This window comes from Sorex fumeus, unplaced genomic scaffold (assembly GCF_029834395.1).
Source record: "Sorex fumeus unplaced genomic scaffold, SorFum_2.1 ptg000315l, whole genome shotgun sequence".
In the NCBI taxonomy this organism is placed as follows: Eukaryota; Metazoa; Chordata; class Mammalia; order Eulipotyphla; family Soricidae; genus Sorex; species Sorex fumeus.
The window spans coordinates 92,497-112,993 of NW_026606372.1; the positions used below are offsets into that span (position 1 = coordinate 92,497).

Genomic DNA, 20,497 nt, shown 5'->3' on the forward strand with positions numbered 1-20,497 from the left:
CAGTTGGCATGGGTAAACTGAAGCATCCTCTTTGAATTAGTCCACATTTTGTGATTGAAGCAGTTTTGTAGATTCCCAAGTACTCAATAAACTCTTTCCCTTATATCTTGTATGTACATTATATTATTTCTTGACTAAACTATGATCTGCTTGTCTCAAATACCAATCTTCTCTAAATCTGTATTTTACACGACTGTCACAATGTTGAATATATTTTATAGCAAACATTGACCATTTTACACGCCTTTTAAAAATCTTTCACCAGCCAGTTCTTACAAAATAAAGCAAAAATGCTTTATCATGGCATGTAAGGCTTTTAAATAATCTAAGCCCTTTTTATCTCCTTAGCCAAGTCTCTCCTCCAGCAATACCTAATCCTAGGAGCACTATTCCTTTCCTTACACCCTAACACTATGCACTTGCGCATACTGTTTCCTGCCTGATTTTTCTAGCTATTCCTGAGCTCCCCTGCCCAACACACACACACACACACACACACACACACACACACACACACACACACGCGGTGGGGCCAAGGAAGATAGCTCAAAGAACTGTAGTTCATGCTTGACTTCCTGGTGGTCCAGGTTCAATTCTTTGGCACTACAAGGCCCTCTAGCAGTACTGGGAATGACACCCTAGCACTGAGCTGAAAGCAGTCCTGGAGCACTGCTGAATGTAGCCCCAAGACAAATAGACAAGGTTTTCCTGCTAGCTCCCATTGGACTTATTAATGCCCCTCCCTGTTCTATTTGTCTGCTTAAAACATGCTTTATTATTGAAAATGGCACTTTAAAAAGCTTTGCAATGGTCACAGTGACTGTAATATTCCCTACTTGGCGATTTACAGAAACACAGAAAATACTTGTGGAAAATGCTTGTGCAAAGGTAAGTCTTTTTAGCTGTTAATAAGGGCTAATTTTTTTTAATAGCTTAAGATTTATTGCGAGAGGCTGGAGCAATAGCACAGCTGGTAGGGCATTTGCCTTGCACGCCGCAGATCCAGTTCAATTCCTGGCACCCCATATGTCCGCCCCCCGCCCTAGCACCGCCAGGAGTGATTCCTGAAGAGCCAGGAGTGACCCCTGTGCATCGCTGGGTGTGACCCAAAAAGACATATATATATATATATATATATATATATATATATATATATTGCAAGTTTACTATGCACCATTCTTACTTTGGACAACCTGGCAAGTTACCGTATGTAACCTGCCCACATGGCAGAGTCTGGCAAACTTCCCGTGGCCTATCCAATATGCCAAGTATCAGTAACAGTGATGGGTCTCATTCTCCTAACCCTGAAAGAGCCTTGAATATGGCACTTTAAAATCTCAGGGCTAGGATAAAGGAGACGTTACTGGTGCTTGCTGGAGGCAATCAACGAACAAGGGGATGATCATGATCATGATCATGATCACTATGCACCAGGCATTAAAGCAACCATCCTACAACATAATCCTTTATTTCTTGTTATTGGTGTTGGCCTAACAATATTTCTAGGGCATTGAGCCCTGACCAATGTGCCAGGTGTGGCTGCCCAACCGAAAAAAAAGGAAAGATGAAAGGGTAACTCGTCTATTTAAAAATCAAAAAAAAAAAAAAAATGAACAACCCTCTGTAAAGAATCCATGTTGGTAATCCATCTATAATTTAGCCCAAACCAGGCCATTATTCTGTTTCACCAGCATCTCAGCTTTTTAGAATACGGGATGCCTATGCCAAAGACCCCCCAAAAAAAACAAACCCAAAAGTCGTGAGATGGGGGTAGTGTGCAGCAGCGGGCTGGGGCTCTCGATTTGTTTTGCCAGCAATCAACCAGCCACTTGGCTCCCCCAGAAACACACAAACCGTGCGGAAACCCTCGCATTCCCCCCTCCTCGGGAAACCAGGCTGCTCCTGGCCAAAGCTGCCCGGGGCCCTCCCCGCCCTGCAGGCCATGTGTCGCAGAAGCCTGGACACTTGGCACCAATTGCCCCCCACCCCGGGCGCCCGGGCCATCTGGGGGCTGCACGCGCTCCCGCCGGGACCCCGCGGTGCCTTCGCGCGCTGCCTTTTTGCTCCCGGGGGCGGGGGGCGGCGGGCGGGCGGGCATAAAAGGGGCGCGGGGGGCGGCCGGGCGGCGCGGCCAGGCGGGGCCGGGCCGGACCGAGGGAGCAGCCGCCGGAGTGGCCGGGCCATGGACAGCGCGACGCGGCCGGAGCGCCCAGCGGCCGCGCGCTCTGGGTAGGCGCCTCCCGCCCCGCTCGCTCCGCGCGCGCCTCCCCGGACCCCCGCGCCCCGCGATCGCGCCCCCGGGCCGCGCTCCTCTGACCGCCCCCTGCTTCCCCTGCTCCCCTCTCCCCTCCCCAGCAGGTCGGCGGGCTTCTGGAGGCCCTGGCTGGACACTCCCGGGGACGCCCGAGGACGCGCGCAGCCCCGCGCCCCGCGGGAAGTGAGTGCGGGGCGCCCCGCGGGTGGCACCTCCCGGGGACGCTGCGCCCGGGCGGGTCGCGCCTGCCTGCCGGGGTGCGGCGGGTGCGCCCGGGGACGTGGACCTCCCCGGGAGGGTGCGGAGAAAGAAACCCACCACCCCCAGGACTGCTCCGGGCAGCGCGCGTGCAGTTTCTGCGGCGCGGACGCGAGGGCTGACCCCCGGCTGCTCTCCTTTCCCGCAGGTGCCCGCCGGCCCCGGGAGCGGCGGAGCCCCCCGAAAGCTTCCCCAGTACCGACACCCGGTCAGGTGAGTAGTGAGAGGCTCCCCGAAAGGCCTTCTGCACCTCCACCCCACAGCCCAGTTCCTGAGCGAACGCTGCAGTTTTTTTCCTTGGGAGGAGGAAAAACAAAAAACCCAAAGACCTAGGTTCAAGGTTATTTTATCCTCCCTGTTCCAGAACCCGTGAACTCTCGTTCAAGGAGGTACCAGGATGAGGAGCTAGAGATGTGTAGCAGAATTTCGATGCTCACAGGGCAATTTTAAAAGTAGGAAGCCTGTTTCCAATGCTAAAGGGACCGAGTGAAATTGATTTCACTAGAGGCTCTGTGACTTACTGCCTTGGAACCCGTTAGGAAGAAGTTGTGCAGTACAGCAAACGAAGCTTTGCAGATTGGAGAAGAATAATATTTAGTGAGAAGTGTGGAGAGGACTAGGCGATCAAAAGATATTTAAGATATTTGATATGCAGTGAGGGCCTCGTTTTCTGTTGAAAGCCACGGGAGGAAAGCCTTTCCTTTGGATCCTTGTAACTTGATTGCGGTGCCAGGTTACTTCTGCGGTTTGTTTGCTTTGGAAGCTGTTTGGGTGAAAAGCCAAAGGATGTTTGTAAAGTCTGTGTCTGTATATTTAAGTAGAATGTAGCTGTCATTCATTTTCTCGCGCGTTTTGACTCATAAAGGACAGGGAAGATGAGGAGGGTCCTGCGACAAGGATGTGATGAGGTAGACATTCTTCCGTTTATGAGTACTACAGAACTGTGAGTTGTCTAAATCTGCAAGAGGGAGGTCCGAAGTTTATCCTGGGTTTTCTGGGATGGGGTGATGCGTCTTGAGGGCAGTCAGGATGGATGGTAGCAGGGAGAAGGGCAGAAAGAAATGGGACACAAGAGATGCAGAATGGTACGGGTAGAATTTTGTGCTGATCCGGTATTTGGCATTGACACCCACAGACTTTATTTTGTAGAGGATATAGGGAGGGAAGAAGGAAGGTTAAAGAATTTTAACCAGTCAAGTGGTGTAATCAGATGTATGTTCCAGGGAAAATCACTGAGGAGATATATGTTATAGGCTTGGTTTGAACATGGAAAGTAAAATTAGAAATTATTTTTGTGGTACAGGCAAGAATGTTAAGGAGCCAACGCCAAGACATTGAAAGTAGAAGTGGGTGCAAGTGGGGAATAAGTTTGCTGATAATACACTGGGCTTATCATGTATTGAATATGAAGAAGACAGGACAGGGGCCCCAAGTTTGTGGCTGAAAAAGGTGATGCTATACTATGGGATAGAAATGAGGACTTGAGACAGACTTGATGGCAATACAGCCATCTACTTTTCATTCTTTTTTTTTCTTTTTTGGGTCACACCCAGCATTGCACAGGGGTTACTCCTGGCTCTGCACTCAGGAATCACTCCTGGCGGTGCTCAGGGGTGCTGGGAATGCTGGGAATAGGGGATACTGGGAATAGGGGATGCTGGGAATGGAACCCAGGTCTGCCGTGTGCAAGGCAAACGCCCTACCCGCTGTGCTATGGCTCCAGCCCTTCATTTTTCATTCTAAATGGGATTCGAAAGTATCCAAACAGCTGCATAGGTCACGGGCTCAGCGGGAAGATCCCAGTAGAAAATACAGACTGGGGAGCTTTAGGTAAGTGAACAGTTGGGGAAATAATGGCAGAGAGTCAGGTTGTCCCAGAGAGAGAGAGAGAGAGGAGAGATTTTTCACTCTTGCTAGAATTCTGGGGGAAGGTCAATTTCTAACCTCTGTGCAAAGAAGGAGCTGGCTGTGGAAGGAGACTGACAAGAATCATTCAGATCAGAGGGGTAACTCAAGAAAGTGTGGAGTTCTAGAGGGGAAATGACCAATTAAAATTCTGGCTCAAGGGGCTGGAGCTATAGCATAGGGAATAGGGTGTTTGCCTTGCACACGGCCAACCCGGGTTCGATTCCCAGCATCCCATATGGTCCCCCGAGCACTGCCAGGAGTAATTCCTGAGTGACGAGCCAGGAGTAACCCCTGTGCATTGCCGGGTGTGACCCAAAAAGAAAAAAAAATTCTGGGCCAAATGAGATAGTAATAATAATAACAATAAACAACAGTCTTCAAGTTTTGGTAATTCCAATGGCACATAAAGAGTGAGTTATTTGCCATATTAGCGGTTTTCCTTTTCCTGGGCTACTGTAGTAGTTTATTTGTACCACTTTTTTGTTGCTATTGTTATTGTTTTGGGTCACATGTGGTGATGCTCAGGGGTTACTTCTGGCTCTGAACTCGGGAATTCAGAGCAGTACTTGGGGGACTATTTAGGATACCCAGAGGATTGAACCTGGACCGGCAGTGTACAAGGCAAGCAGTCTACTTGCTGTACTGCTGTTTCAGCACTATTTTTACCACTCTTAAGTTTATTTTTTTATTATTAATTTCTAACCTATAAGACTGCATGCTTCAGTTCTTTTCATTTAGCTCTCAACTTCTTGAGGCCAGAAAACATGATCTCTTCATCGTTGAATTATCAATTATTCCTGGCACAACAGATGATTACAATATATATTAATTAACTAAAATATTGATGGCTACTTATCTAGTCTCAAATCACAAACATTTCTTTTTACTGATTTTGCTAGAAACACTTATAAACTTCATTAAACATGAAAGCTTTGTAAGTGTAGCTCACAGTGATTCAATAAAAAATAAAAAACCAAAAAGCATATATTTTTAAAAATATGTAGTGTATTGAACATATAACCTTTTCATTCTTAGAACTATTTATATACTCTATTATATATTTTTTTACATTGGGTGCTATTAATAATTAAGTGACTATATCGTAGTCAGTGATTCAGCCCTAAATCCCATTTTTTCTTTACCATAGATGAAAAGTGAAAGACTAGATACATATTTGTCAGAAAACTTTAATTTGGGGATAATTGTGCTTATGTGCAGAATTATTGTAGAAAGTCAGTATCATTCTCACAATTTCAAGTGGTACTAAATTTACATGGGCTGGGAAAGGGGAGAGAGATGAAATTAAGTTGGAATTAGAGGTGGTCATTCTATACCTGAAATTGGGTGTACCCAGACAAGCTATATGTTTACTTATTCTCATGAAGAATTAGTGGGTTTCTTTAAAGAATATTTTTGCTTTATCCTTTTGTTTGGATAAAGAAACAAAACCAATTCCTTATACTTTGTCAAGAATAATCCATGAAAGCTGATATAGAATTTTCACTCTCTTAAAAGGATGTATTTATTCAAATGGATAAACCAATTGTTAAATATATCACACTCTTGAAATTTGAACATTTCACGAGTAGAAGGATTTTGAACCCAAAAAAGTAAAATAAATCGTGTTGTATGCTTCTTTCAGACTATTTTGGCCAAAATCAAAGTGTTATGATTACTTATATCAAGAAGCAGAAACTCTACTGAAAAACTTTCCAATTCAAGCCACAATTTCTTTTTATGAAGATTCTGATAGTGAAGATGAAATTGAGGAGCTGGTCTGTGAGAATGAATCTGATTAGTTACTGTTAATAACATTCAAAGCTTGTAAGGTTTAAATATAGTGTATAAATGTATCATAATACTTAAATTATTTGTATATAATTTATTAATAAAATAAAATATTTTATAATTGCTATAGTAGTTTGAACTTCTTTATCCATACACTATAATTCAATGATACAATTTATAGTCACCATTTACAAATATTTTGGCTATATTTTCACCACTTAGGGTTTACAAAATATAGTTTTGATCTCTTTGTTTTAATCTCTTTAGTTTTGAAATCAAATTACAACTTTATCTTTAATTTATTACTCATTTCTTTTTTAGATAATAAGGTATATTTGATTTTAAGCAGTTTCTGAATTCTTACATATTTTCCAGCAGATATGTATTTGTCAGTTGAAGAATACCTTAACTCACTGAAAATAGAAATAAACTTTAGGCTATTTTAGAAATCTTGAATGAATGATGAGTCAAGTAATTCTCACTTAAACAGTTTTCTGCTGTGCTTAAATGCAATAGAAAAAAATAGTTTGGATGTTCACTCTTGATGACTACACAGAGAATTCCAGATTAAAACAGAGTGTTTAAATGGGAATGATTTAAGTTGTGTCAAAAAAAAAGGGACCGCAAAAAAAAAACAGTATTTGATAGTATTTTTCTATTTTTGTCTCAGTGGTAGTTACTAAGGCATTTATTTGCCAGTTATAAAACACAATACCTTCCTAAGTTCTGGTTTCTATTCCTTTTAGGCTTGTAAATTCTCAGTGATGAGCTTTTCTTGCATAGATTTATAGAAGGCATCATCGATTAGTGAAAATAGGAACACTTTGCAAGTAAAGGTTACATACTAAATATGGTAATAAATTCTATTAGCTTGAATCTAAGCTTTTCACAATAAACGTCATAACTGCATAAATACTCCTGATAGGCTCCAGGACCACATGGGATGCAGGAAACCTGGGTCAAGCCTGCATCACTCTGGACCTAGATCGCTGAGTTACTTTGTGAGGAACGTTTTCCATACGAACCTGACTCATTTTTTGTTTCCCTGCTAAGAAACATTTTCCCAAAGTCTAACTCTTAAACATAGCTGTTCAATACTACAATTCGGGGCGATTTCATTTTTGACTTTCAGGGAAAGTAGAATGAGGAGAAAGGAAATAGGAAATTTGAAGAGGGGAAAGAACTTTTCTAAAAAAAATTAATTAGTGAAACACCGGGCTAGAGCGATAGCACAGCGGGTAGGGCGTCTGCCTTGCACGCAGCCAACATGGCCGACCCGAGTTTGATTCCTCCGCCCCTCTCGGAGAGCCCGGCAAGCTACCGAGAGTATTCGATATGCCAGACACAGTAACAACAAAGTCTCCAATGGAGACGTTACTGGGCCCCCTCGAGCAAATCGATGATCAACGGGAGGACCGTGACCGAGGACCATGAGTGAAACACCATGAGGTACAGTTGTAGACTTACAAATTTTTGTGTTTGGGTTTCAGTTATACAATGATCAAGTACCCATCCGGCCACCAGTGCCCATTCTCCACCACCAATGATGCCAGTATCCCTCCCACAACCCCCCTCCCCATCCCCCCATCCCCCCATCCCATTCCTGCCTCTGTGGCAGGGCATTCCCTTTTGTTCTCTCTCTCCTTTTGGGTGCTGTGGTTTGCTTAAGAGGCGTTGAGTGGCAATCATGTTCGGTCTATAGTCTACTTTCAGCGTGCTTCTCAAGAGGGGAAAGAACTGTCACTGGAGCAACAGGAGACAGTTCCATAAGGATCTTTTGGTTTGATTTTGTGGCCGCATCCAGCATGACTCAAGGCTTACTCCTGGTTCTACCTCCAGAAATCACTCTTGGAGGTGCTTGGGGGACAGGAGGTGGTGTCAGGGATCAAACCCGGGTAGGCAACGTGTGAGACAGCCACCTTATCCGCTATACTCTATCACTGCCTCCCCGGAGCGAGGATTTCTTAGAGTGAAGTTTTCTCTTTGTTTGCCAGTCACAGCCCACAGGAGTGACTGCATTTGGCACTGCAGTTCTCTAGAGGCTCTTTGCAGTGTATGACCTCGTCCCTTTAAGCAGCTTCGGAGCAGCAATCGGCCTGCCTCGGCAGCCAGCCGTTGCCTGTTTCAGCAGCAGCATCACAGAGTTTGACAGACAGACACCTGGAGGTCAGCACCGAGGCGGAGGGACAGCTGCGCCTCCGCCAGCGCACCGAGGAGCTGTCCCGGCGCCGGTGCTGAAGCTCGCTCGGCGCGCAGCACGCCCGGAAGCCGCGCGCCTTCTAGCCCCGCCCCGGCCGGAAGTCGCGCGCCTTCTAGTCCCGCCCCGGCCGGAAGCCGCGCGCCTCCTAGCCCCGCCCCGGCCGGAAGCCGCGCGCCTCCTAGCCCCGCCCCGGCCGGAAGCCGCGCGGCTCCTCCCCGCGGCTCCGCCCCCCGCGTCCTCGACGTCGCGACGCGCTACGTCACGGCGCGCCTGACCCCGGGCGACCCCGGAAGTGGGCCGGGCGCTCGGCCGCTGCCCGGCCTGGGTGCCGGAGTGGCCGCTGGCTGCTGCCCGCGCGGCGGGGTCGGCGGTGGGCCCCGGTGGGGTCCGGCCCAGGGTCCAGGATGCTGAACGTCCCTTCGCAGTCCTTCCCGGCGCCCAGTTCGCAGCAGCGAGCGCCCTCGGCGGGACGGAGCAAGGTGAGCGGGCCGGGGGCGGGGGGCCCCCTGGGACCTCGGCACCCCGGCACCCTGGGACCCCGGGACCCCCGCACCCCGGCACCCTGGGGCCCCGGGACCTCAGAACCCCGGGACCCCGGCAGCCCGGAAACCCGGCAGTCCGGGACCCCGGCACCCAGGGACCGCAATATCCCAGCACCTAGGGACCCCGACACCCCGGGGCCCCGGCGCCCCGGGACCCCGGCCAGCGCGTTCTCTCCGGCCCCTCTCGGACCAGCTGCCTGGAGCCCCCGCAGCCCTCGCGCCCCCCGCCCTTGCCCCCGATCCCACCCTGGTCGCGCCTCTCCCAGCCCCCGGGAGCCCCCCGGGGTCTCCCGCCCACCTGCTGGTCCTGTTTCCCCCCATCCCTTCTCCCGGGCTCCTTGCCTCTGCCCCCCACGCCTCTCCCAGTGGACTCTGACGTGCTGGGACAGTCCAGGGTCTGATCTTAAGTCAGGATCTGTGTCCTGTGCTTCACCCCTGGAGAAGCACCTGGGGACCAGAAGGACTTCCTTTTTCTTTTCTTTTCTTTTTTTAATTGGTGAAACACCATGAGGTACAGTTGTAGACTTACAAATTTTTGTGCTTGGGTTTCAGTTATACAGTGATCGAGTACCCATCCCTCCACCGGTGCGCATTCTCCACCACCACTGATCCCAGTATCCCTCCCACCCCCCCATCCCACCCTGCCTCTGTGACAGGGCATTCCCCCTTGTTCTCTCTCTCCTTTTGGGTGCTGTGGTTTGCAAAAGAGGTATTGAGTGGCAATTGTGTTTGGTCCACAGTCTACTTTCAGCATACTGAAATGTTGGGAGGATCCTCCTAGGATGGGAGAAGCATGCAGAAAGGCTTCTTAACCGACCTGCAGGAAGGGTTGGCCCCCGCGGCCACCACCGGGATCTGGATGTGAGCATCCCTCCAAGTGTAGGGGGCCTTGGGGAAGGAGAGGGGATGGGACAGAAACCCTGCGAGCCTCGGTCAGGGTGGAGAACACATATCTCAGTGATATGGAGTGTTTCCATCCCTCTGACACCTGCTGGTTTCATCACCGGCTTTCCCCCATGTACCTGCCGATCTCGAAGCTCAGGTGACAAGCACCCGCTCGAAGTTTGTTAGGCTAGCTGCTATAGGCGACAGGTGGATGCAAATGTATTGGTAGACTCGCGATATAGAATAAGGAGGCCTTATTTTCGTTGCAGCATGAATGTTACTGGCTCCTCTGACGTGTTGATTTCTTGTTCTGTGACCACAGCTTCAGTTTTGTTTTTGAATATTTGACCTACTTGGGCTAGTGTTTTCCTTCATTTCAGGGCTTCTTCATTTAGGTCTTTTTCATTTTAGACAGTTTCCTTTTAGATCAGTTCAACACACTTTTTTTTTTCTCCACCATAGACTTGGAGATTGACTCTTGATCATAATTCTGGCTTCAGACGTCTGTAGCTTTCTTTTCAGAAGTGGAAAGCCCAGATACCCTGATAATGTGGCTGAGGTTTTATTCGGTACTTAAAGAAACCACGTAACATCTAATTGTTCTAGGTGCTATGCAGGCATTGATGAGATCTTTATAGTGATTCTACAAAGGGGCTGCTTTGTTATCTCTGTTTCACAGAAAAAGGAACTGGTTAAGAAATGTGGCCTTTCACATGAGAAAATGCTCTACATCATTAGTTATCAGGGAGATGCAGATCTAAACCACAATGAGATATCATCTCACACCACAGAGACTGGCCCACATCCACAAGAACAAAAGCAACCGGTGTTGGCGCAGATGTGGGGAGAAAGGGACTCTCCTTCACTGATGGTGGGAATGCCGACTGGTTCAGCCCTTTTGGAAAACAGCACGGACGATTCTCAAAAAATTAGAAATTGAGCTTCCACTTGACCCAGCAATACCACTCCTGGGAATATATCCTGGAGAGGCAAAAAAGTACAGTCGACATGACATCTGCACTTGTTTGTTCATTGCAGCACTCTTTACAATAGCCAGAATCTGGAAAAAACCTGAGTGCCCGAGAACAGATGACTGGTCAAAGAAACTTGGTACATCTACACAATGGAGTACTATGTAGCTCTTAGAAAAGATGAAGTCATGAAATTTACATACAACTGGTACTACATGGAAAGTATCATGCTAAGCGAAATGAGTCAGAAAGAGCGGGATAGACACAGAAAGATTGCATTCATCTGGGGAACATAAAGTAACAAAATAGGAGACTAACACCCAAGAATGGCCGATACTAGTACCAGGAGATTTACTCCATGGCTTGGAGGCCAGCCGCACACCCTAGGGGAAAAGGCAGCTCAGATAGAGAAGGGAGCACCAAATAAAGGGTGTTGGGAGGTTTCTCTCAGGATGGGAGATGCGTGATGAGAGTAGACTATAGACCAAATATGATTGCCACTCAATGCCTCTTTTGCAAACCACAGCACCCAGAAGGAGGGAGAGAACAAAAGGGAGTGCCCTGCCACAGAAGCAGGGTGGGTTGGGGAAAATGGGGGGTGGGAGGGATACTGAGATCAGTGGTGATGGAGAATGGGCACTGGTGGAGGGATGGGTATTTGATCATTGTATAACTGAAACCCAGGCACAAAAATTTGTAAGTCTACAACTGTACCTCATGATGTTTTACTAATAAAAATTTAATATATATGTAGCTATGCAAAAAAAAAAAAAGAAAGAAATGTGGCCTTAGACCCTTTAGACTTGATATGCTGTGACACCAGCTGTAAAATTCAATTTTTGCTCTCTATGTCATCCAAGTATGTTGTTTCCTCTTTGGCAGTTGAATTGTTGTCCAAGCTAAATGTGGAGAGAATCTTTGAATTAGAATATGTGTTGCCACCTCTTTTCCATTAAGTGATCAGTTGCGCCCTCATTGTCCCCTTAAAGTAGAAAACGTAGAGGCACAGATATGGTGTCTCTTAGTATCCCTGATTAGCATGATGATGACGATCTCCCTTAGAGTTCCATCGAGATGTGGTTTCTGTCTTCAAGGACTCTTAAGCCTAACAGACAGCATAGACTAGTAAATAGGCAGTTATAAATGCTTTTCGACAGAAAAACAGTGTTACTGTAATCAGGAAGGTTCTAGAAATGTCACTGCTCCGTGGGGCTGACTTAGCAGCGAGGTAGTAGTGGAGCAGTTCCACTGGCCTGTTTCCTGAAGCTTGCGAGATGGTTGGACTCAGGTCCTCAGAGGAACCATTTGGCCTTCTGTTCACAGGGAGTGAGCTTTAAGTTTTATTTCTTTTTCTCTGGGCCACACCCAACTGTGCTCAGGGCTTACACCTAGCTATGCACTCAGAGATCACCCCTGGCAGAAGCAGAAGACCATTTAGGGTACCAGAGATAATGCAAGACAGGTGCCTTACCTTCTGTACTATTGCCCTGACCCCTGGAAGTGTTTTTTATAGGGAACAACGGTATATAGCAAGGACGGACTGCAGAGGGGTGGGCCTAAGTGATTAAGCTTTCAGCCTAACTTTATCTTGGGCATTTGGGAAAGGACTGGATGAGGACAGCTGCTCCTGCCCTGAGGAACTAGCTGGTTTCTAATTTTCCATTCGGTTCTAAATTTCTTTAGGGCTATTATCATATTTAATTAAATAAATATTAAACAATGGGAGGACCGTGACCGTGATTATCATACTATTATTATTATTGTGGCTGCAAAGGGGTTGAAGTCAAGGCTTCTGGAGGAAATCATACGGGTGTGGTGGGGGGGGGGCACCGGGGCGTTGAGGGGAGGAGGTTGATCCTAGCAGAAGTTTTGGAGTCGCTGGGGTGTGTCTGGGAAGAGCAGGACTAGGAAAACAAGTCAGAGCTCCACCCAGGCTCCGCTCTTATCTCAACATCCAGGAAAATAATTTCCAGAGAGTGTGTGTGTGTGTGTGTGTGTGTGTGTGTGTGTGTGTGTGTAAATATATGTGTGTGTGTATGTATATATACATGTATATATATATATATATTTACAGTGAACTTAATTGGTTTTGTGCAGGGGTAAAAAACAGAAGTGGGAATCCCACAAAATCAAAAAAAGGAATATACATCCCCAGTAGGGATGTGGGTGATTCCAAAGTGAACGTTCCACGACTTGCTCTTGTAATTGCAGTGTCGGGTTTAGAGTGTTTTCACGAACTGCTTTGGTGCAGGGACTCTTAGATGAGACTTCCTTGCTGGGATTGGTCAAAGATCAAGGATTTTAAGCCTTTTCAGGTGATCAGCTTTTAAAGCCTTACCGAGCCTTCGCTCCTGCTGGATTGTCTGAGTGTCAGCTGGGGTCTTGAATCGTCTTAGAGTGGTGCTTGGGCTGGTTTTAAGTCTGATTGGGTTGTTTTACTCTTGAGCCCCGAGACAGGGGCACGGCAAAAAACAAAAAACAACCCCCTCAAACCCAAAAATCCTTTTCAGAGCACGTCTTTATTTGATTTCTTGCGAACCCATTGCCAGAACCCCTCTGCCTGCTTGCCTCAGTTTTGTGTCAGGCAGGAAATCAGTTCCAGCTTAGCAGAATTTTTTTTTTAATTATATTTATTTATTTTTTAATAGTAAGGCACCATGAGGTACAGTTGTAGACTTACACATTTTTGTGCTTGGGTTTCGATTATACAATGATCAAACACCCATCCCTCCACCAGTGCGCATTTCCCACCACCACGGATCCCAGCATCCCCTCCCCCCCCAGTCCCTATCCCACCCTGCCTCTGTGGCAGGGCGTTTCCCTCTCTCTCCTTTTGGGTGCCATGGTCGGCAAAAGAGGCATTGAGTGGCAATCATGCTGGTCGACAGTCTACCCTCAGCATGCTCTCCCATCGTGGGCGGATCCTCCCAACACCCTTTATTTGGTGTTCCCTTCTCTTTCTGAGCTCCCCCTTCCCCTAACATGTGTGGTTGTCCTCCGGGTCATTGAGTAAAATTCCTAGCAGAAATATTTCAGGGAGGGGACAAAACTTCAAATATTGATCTAGTGCAGCAAATTATGGCCATATCATGAAGGAGCTGGTAAACCGCTCTAGGGAATTTAGAAATATTATAAGTCATGTGGGTCTTTATTTGGCAGAAGGGATGAAAGCACTCGCTGAGGCCTCTTTTATAAAGATCCTAATCCCAAGGGCCCCGTCACCTACTATAAACCCTATTTCTGATACTGTCACTTTGGGTATTGGGGTTCAATTTATGCATGAATCCGTGGGGGAACAAACATTCAGCCAGTAACAATACATTTCCTTGAATGTAGTTTTACATTCCTGTAATACTTAGGTTGCCGACTAGTTATGCCTGTTAGACAACCAAATCCTACAGAAGGATCTTGAAACTGCTCTACAAGGTTGTCTTAATTGGTGAAAATATTTGTGATATATTTTTCACCTAAAAGCCTTCAAATTGTATTGCATAAATAAGCAAACAAAAAATACACACACGCGCGCGCGCGCACACACACACACACACACACACACACACACACAAAAGTATACCATTATTAAATCTTCCAGGCAGGGTAGGCATTTTTTTTTTCCCCACAAAAGGCCAGGTAATACAAATTTTGACAACCACATAAGACTTTAGTCTCTTCACCACTACCATGACATCTGTTAATTTCCACCAGCTATTTATATTTTCCTATTTCCTTTTCAGGTATTTAATTTTTTTTAAAGCATTTGAGCCATATTTAGTGATGCTCAGGGGCTGTTCCTGACCCCGCTTAGGGGGGTGGTCTCTGTTGTGCTTGGGGGACCTTGTAGTGCCACCTACATGCAAAACCTGTTCTCAAGTCTCTTATATGGGAGTGGGAGGGTGGAGCAGCAGATCAACTGGTAATCTAAGGTTAAGCTAATCAGTCATTTTAATCTCACTGCCTGAAAAGGGATGCAATGAAAAATGGATAATGGGCTGGAGTGATAGCTCAGCGGGGAGGGCGGGGAGGGCGTTTGCCTTGCACACAGCCGACACAGGTTCGATCCCCAGCATCCCATACGGTCCCCTGAGCACCGCCATGGGTACTTCCTGAGTACAGAGCGAGGAGTAGCCCCTGGGCACCACTGGGTATGACCCAAAAAGCAAAAATAAAATAAAAAAAAGATAATGGAGTGGCTGGGGGTGGGAAATATTAACAAGAAACCCCCAGCAAGACTACCCCATCCTCCTCTCGCCTTTCCTTTCTCTCTCTTTTTCTACTCCTCCTTCCCCTCTCTCTGCTCTCCCCCTCCCCTCTGTCTCCTCTCTCTCCACTCTCTCCTTCTTGCGCCTATGCCCAGACAGACAGGGATCTTACACGAGCATCCAGCCTTGGCCAGAGACTAAGGGAATGAAAGACATCAAGATACATACAGTCTCTGATGCTGTGGTACAGTCCCTGCGAGGACCAGTGATGGGTTACAAAGCTCAGGTCACAGTGTTCCCGGGATCTGTCGGGCAGATTTCGGATCAAGAACACAGACACTGGAGTCAAGAATGGTGTAGGAACAAAACTAGGTCATGAAGCATTAGAGATCAAGACATTTGGATCTGCCAAGAGAGAGCCACGGCATGAGAGATACACAGGAGGGACCCAGACCCATGGTCTTAAACTGTGCAATGATCTTTGACTTTTTAAGCATCTGAGTTTTACATTCAGATGCTCTCATACAAAGATCGTGAACTCACAAACTCAGGAATAAATTCACTTTTGCTTTGAGCTATCTCTCTTGGTCCCTCTTTTTGTTTGTTTTTTGACTTTTTTTGGTGGTGGGGGGCATACCCAGAGGTGCTTGGGGCGTTACTTCTGGCTCTGCACTCAGGGGCAGATTACTCCTGGCCGACTCAGGGCACCACATGGGAACGCCGTTCCTGTGTCAGCTGCATGCAAGGCGAGTACGCCACCTACCGTACTATTACTTTCGTCCCACTTTTTACATTTTTGAGGTGAAGGAGTTTTGGCCCAAGTTTGTAAGTGAGTAAGTAACATTTCAGAGGCAGAGCCAGACTAAAATATGTTTGCACTTCAGGTTCAGTCCTCTTACTGCTGTACTATGATAAGCTTGGGATTCACATTATGCGACAGAATTTTCAGTCCTCGCCTCATAGACCAGGTATTTTGTATAACATTCAACTTATAAAGATGCTATAGCCAAAGTGATTTTTACGACTTCCAAAGCTGTCAGGAGATTTGTAGAAATGCGAATAAGAATAGTGACGAGCCCCAAGATCAGGAGCAGGAGGTGGAGGGCGAGAAGGCAAGTAATTCGAAGAGGTTCCGCTAAATCCCTCCCTTTCCCTTCGTAGGTCCCTCTGAAACAAGGCAGAAGCCTTATGGATTGGATTAGATTAACCAAAAGTGGAAAGGATCTGACAGGACTAAAGGGAAGGTTAATTGAAGTCAGTGAAGAAGAGCTTAAAAAACACAACACAAAGGATGATTGTTGGATATGCATACGAGGTAGGTACTCTGTATTATGTTCCAAATGATCTCGTGACCGAGCCTTCGAGCTGTAATGCTGCATAGTCTAATGGTTCCATGATATGGTACTATGACTCGCAACTGGAGCGAGAGCACAGCGGTAGGGCGTTTGCCTTGCACGCAGCCAACATGGCCGACCCGAGTTCGATTCCTCCGCCCCTCTCGGAGAGCCTGGCAAGCTACCCATGATGTATCCGATATGCCAAACGCAGTAACAGCAAAGTCTCCAGTGGAGACGTTACTGGGCCTGCTCGAGCAAATCGATGAACAACGGGAGGAGGGTGACAGTGACAGTGATAATGACTCTCAACTAGATATAGAATAAGATTAGCTTTATAACAGACAATAAGTTCTGAATTTGGACAGTATTTGTAGCTGATTTTCAACGTGTCATTCCTATAGTGCATTCCCTCTGAAAGAGAACAAGCTGCTGTCAGGCAGTTTAGCACCTAGTTTAATTTAATTGACAGTTTGATTCTCCTAATAAGTGTTGTGCCGTTCAGTAATGCCTTGTTTCTATAGAAGAATGTTTCTCCTTTGCCCTTTATAATTGGAATAAAGAGAAACAGTATCTCAGTGTCAGAGCAATAATACAGTGGGTAGGTGTCAAAAACTCCGAGGGCAGCCGGGGGGGGGCCCCAACGGCTCTTCCCCGGCCGCCCAGGTTCTGGGTGGGCCCGGGCCGCTCACCCAGCCAGGGTGGCCCGGGCAGACGGTGGGTGAAACGTGGGCCAAGCTGGTTGGTTGATCCGTTGCCGTTGATTCCATCCTCCCCACGTGCCTGCCCCAGTCTCTCTGAGCCCCCCATTCTAGTCTCACGCTGCCCCCATTCCAGTCTCCTTCTGTCTCTCCCACTCATCTCTCCGCGCTCCATCTCGCAGCCTGGCACATTCTCTCTCTCTCTCTCTCTCTCTCTCTCTCTCTCTCTCTCTCTCTCTCTCTCTTCTCTCTCTCTCTAGCTCTCTGTGATTATCCTTATATCCTTAAGGTCACTGGTTTAATTGTTACTTCCAGTCTGCTGCTGAATTCTGCTATTTTGTTGTTTGGCTCCTTCTGTTTTGTCTCCTTTGATTCTTGAATTTCTTCTCATCGTTTTTCCTTCATAGAAATTCTCTTCCAGGGGTTTCCTCAGTTCAGTGATCAAGAGTGTTCTCTGAGCCCACCCTCTGGAAGCGTGGCCAGCTCTGATGTCCTGTGGGGCTTTTCTGGGCTTGTGTTCCCATCTGTTGGTGCAGCCACAAGTCCTCTGCTCTTTCATTATTCCCGGTGCCTCATGGGAAGTAGGGGTGGAACTTGTAGTTCCCGGTGTTTCGAGCAGCAATCCAGGGCTTCCATTTGCAACATCAGGCTAGCGCCTAGGACTCTCTTCGTTTCTGCCAACCACAAATGCTTTGTGAGCGTGGCTTAAGTGTTTGCAAGATCACTTGCATTGCTGGAAATGTTAAACGAACAGACCAACAATTACCACAATCAGCTCTGAATTGAATACGTTAATGGTGCTGAATTATATAAGCACGAAGATGTAAGAAACATTTTTTCAGAAAAATAGAAAATGAGGGTTTAGTACCAGCAGACGTAGACTACAAGAAGTTCTAAAGGAAGCCCATCAGTTTGATTTTCTTTTTCTTTTTCTTTTTTTTCAGTTTGTTCCACTTAGTTTGTTTGTTTGTTTCTTTCTTTCTTTTTAAATTTATTTATTTATTTTTATTATTATTGAATTGCCGTGAGATAGTTACAGGCTTTTCTGTTTGGGTTACAATCACCCAATGATCAAGCACCCACCCCTCCACCAGTGCATATTCCCCACCACCAATATGCCCGATATACCCCCCATCCCCACCCTCCCCCTGCCTCCATGGCTGACATGATTCCCCAGAATCTCTCTCTATTTTTGGGCATTATGGCTTGCAATACAGACACTCAGAGATTATCATGTTTGGTCCTTTATCTACTTTCTACACAAATCTCCCATCTCGACCGATTCTTCTAGCCATCATTTTCGGAAGCTCATCAGTTTTAAGGGTAACGATAGCAGATGGACATTGATGTCCTTAGGAAACGATCACTGGATCACTTGTCATCCTGTTACACATCGATTTGCTCTAGCAGGTGCCAGTAATGTCTCCATTCATCCCTGTCGTGTGCTAGTGTAGCCCAGTGGCATCTGCTCGCTCCAGGGACATGAAGAGCCTCAAACCGATCATTCAGGGTCTTGACGAAGAAGTCTGACCATCTCGTAAATGGGCAGCCAGACGATCTTTTGACGTCTCATGGAATTCAGTCGGTAATGGCTCAAGTTCAGCAGTTGTTTCCAAATCGCATTACATGTCCAGCCATCTGATTTTCGATGCTTTGGCAAACGAGGCAGCATCCCTGATTCTTGATGACGGAGGTCGGAACTCCGGATTCTTTCTCTCATTTGAGTGATAGGTTAGCGCTTACTCTGCCATCTTTCTGGCCTGAATAATCACTTTGAAAAGAATGCTAAGAAGCAAACATTTACAACTAAAATAAAATAAAATAATTCTTTTTTTTTTCTTTTTTTGGTCACACCTGGCAATGATCAGGGGTTGCTCCTGGCTCTGCACTCAGGAATTACTCCCGGCGGTGCTTGGGGGACCATATGAGATGCCAGGGATCGGTCCTGGCTCAGACGCGTGCAAGACAAATGCTGTACCGGCTGTGCTACCACTCTGGCCCCAATAAAATAAAATTCTAAAATATATTTGGTTAGCCCACACTAAGGCAGGGAAGAAGGAAAAGACACACAAGCAGAAAACTTGCTAAGGAGGAAGACTAATATATCGTCTCAATTCCACATTAATATCTAACATAAGTATAAATAGACTAATCATTCTAATCAAAAGATAGTCTGCATGTAGATGTGTATCAGGATATAACTATATGATTTCTGTAGAGATGCACTTAAGATATAGAAGGATGGAAATAAATGTGAAGAAAACAATTGTTACTAAGTAGGGCCGGAGCGATAGTACAGTGGACAGGGCATTTGCCTTGCACATGGCTGACCTGGGTTCGATCCCTGGCATCCTATATGGTCCCCCAAGTACCGCCAGGAGTAATTCCTGAGTGCAGAACCAGGAGTAACCCCCGAGCATCTCTGGGTATGGTCCAAGAAAAGCAAAATAATAATAATAATAAGTAGTAGTAGTAAGGATAATACGGTTGTCCTATGTTAATCTATGATAAATACTACCAGACAAAGGCAAAGATTACTAGAAATAAGACAGTTTGCAGTGTTGTAAGAGTTCATTAGTGAGACAGATTATGACTATTCACAAAGCTTTGGAATAGATGAAGCAAAAAGGTGCTGAAATATAAAATGAAAATCCACAGTAGTTATTTTACATATCGACACACTCTGTCCTCGATTGTTACAACTCAAATAAAACGGGTAAAATAAAATACCAAAGATAGGGGCTGGATATAGTACTGGAGGGACTGCACCTTACCTCCAGTACTCTCTCTCTGTCCCCTTCAGTGTTCTTTGCAAGAAGTATTGTTTTAGGTACAGAAATTACTTGTCGTGGCTTGTAACTCTGCAGAACATCTTGACAGTGTTGAGGTGGGAATCTCAGGGACACCTTTTAGAATTCGACTTACTGGGACCAGAGAGACACTCTAAGAGTTAAGATGCTCCCCTTGCACACAACCAGCCCTGATGCATTTCTGCCACTAGCTGTGGTCTTCCTAGCACCTCTAGGAATTGACTTTTCAGCATAGAGTCAGGAGTAAGCCCTGAGCACTGCCGGACGTGGGCCCAAAGCAGAAATACTAATAGTGACGTAAAAATAAAATGTGCAGTGTCTCGGTTGAACACAAGATGGCAAAATAGTCACAGCATTTGCAAAAATGACCTGGGTTTTTCAGTATAGTGGTACTACGATGCCATTATAAGAACATTATTTTCCCCCTTAATTTTTTTTAAGTTAGCAATCTTATATGCAGTCAACAAAAATTCATTTGCTGTTTATCACTGTGTGCCAAGTATTTACCTCTGGTTTTCAGTTTCATACTTCACTGTTTACCATTGCGGAGTGTATTTACTGTGGGAATTTGGAGTTAAAGTTAATTTTAAATCTTATTGCAGAAATAATCACTTTTGCATATCACATTGATTCTGACTTTTTGGTTT

At 46.2% G+C, this 20,497-nt stretch overlaps 1 protein-coding gene across 1 annotated transcript in view; it reads left to right on the forward strand.

The window, feature by feature from the left end:
• Positions 1-8,754: 8,754 nt before the first annotated feature.
• Positions 8,755-20,497, forward strand: part of LOC130018881 (cytochrome b5 reductase 4-like) — a 58,936-nt gene continuing 47,193 nt past the window's right edge. The window contains exons 1-2 of the mRNA XM_056109557.1: positions 8,755-8,887; positions 16,167-16,320. Coding sequence (XP_055965532.1) covers positions 8,813-8,887; positions 16,167-16,320 — 229 coding nt within the window. The 5' untranslated portion in view covers positions 8,755-8,812. The remainder of the gene's footprint in view (positions 8,888-16,166; positions 16,321-20,497) is intronic.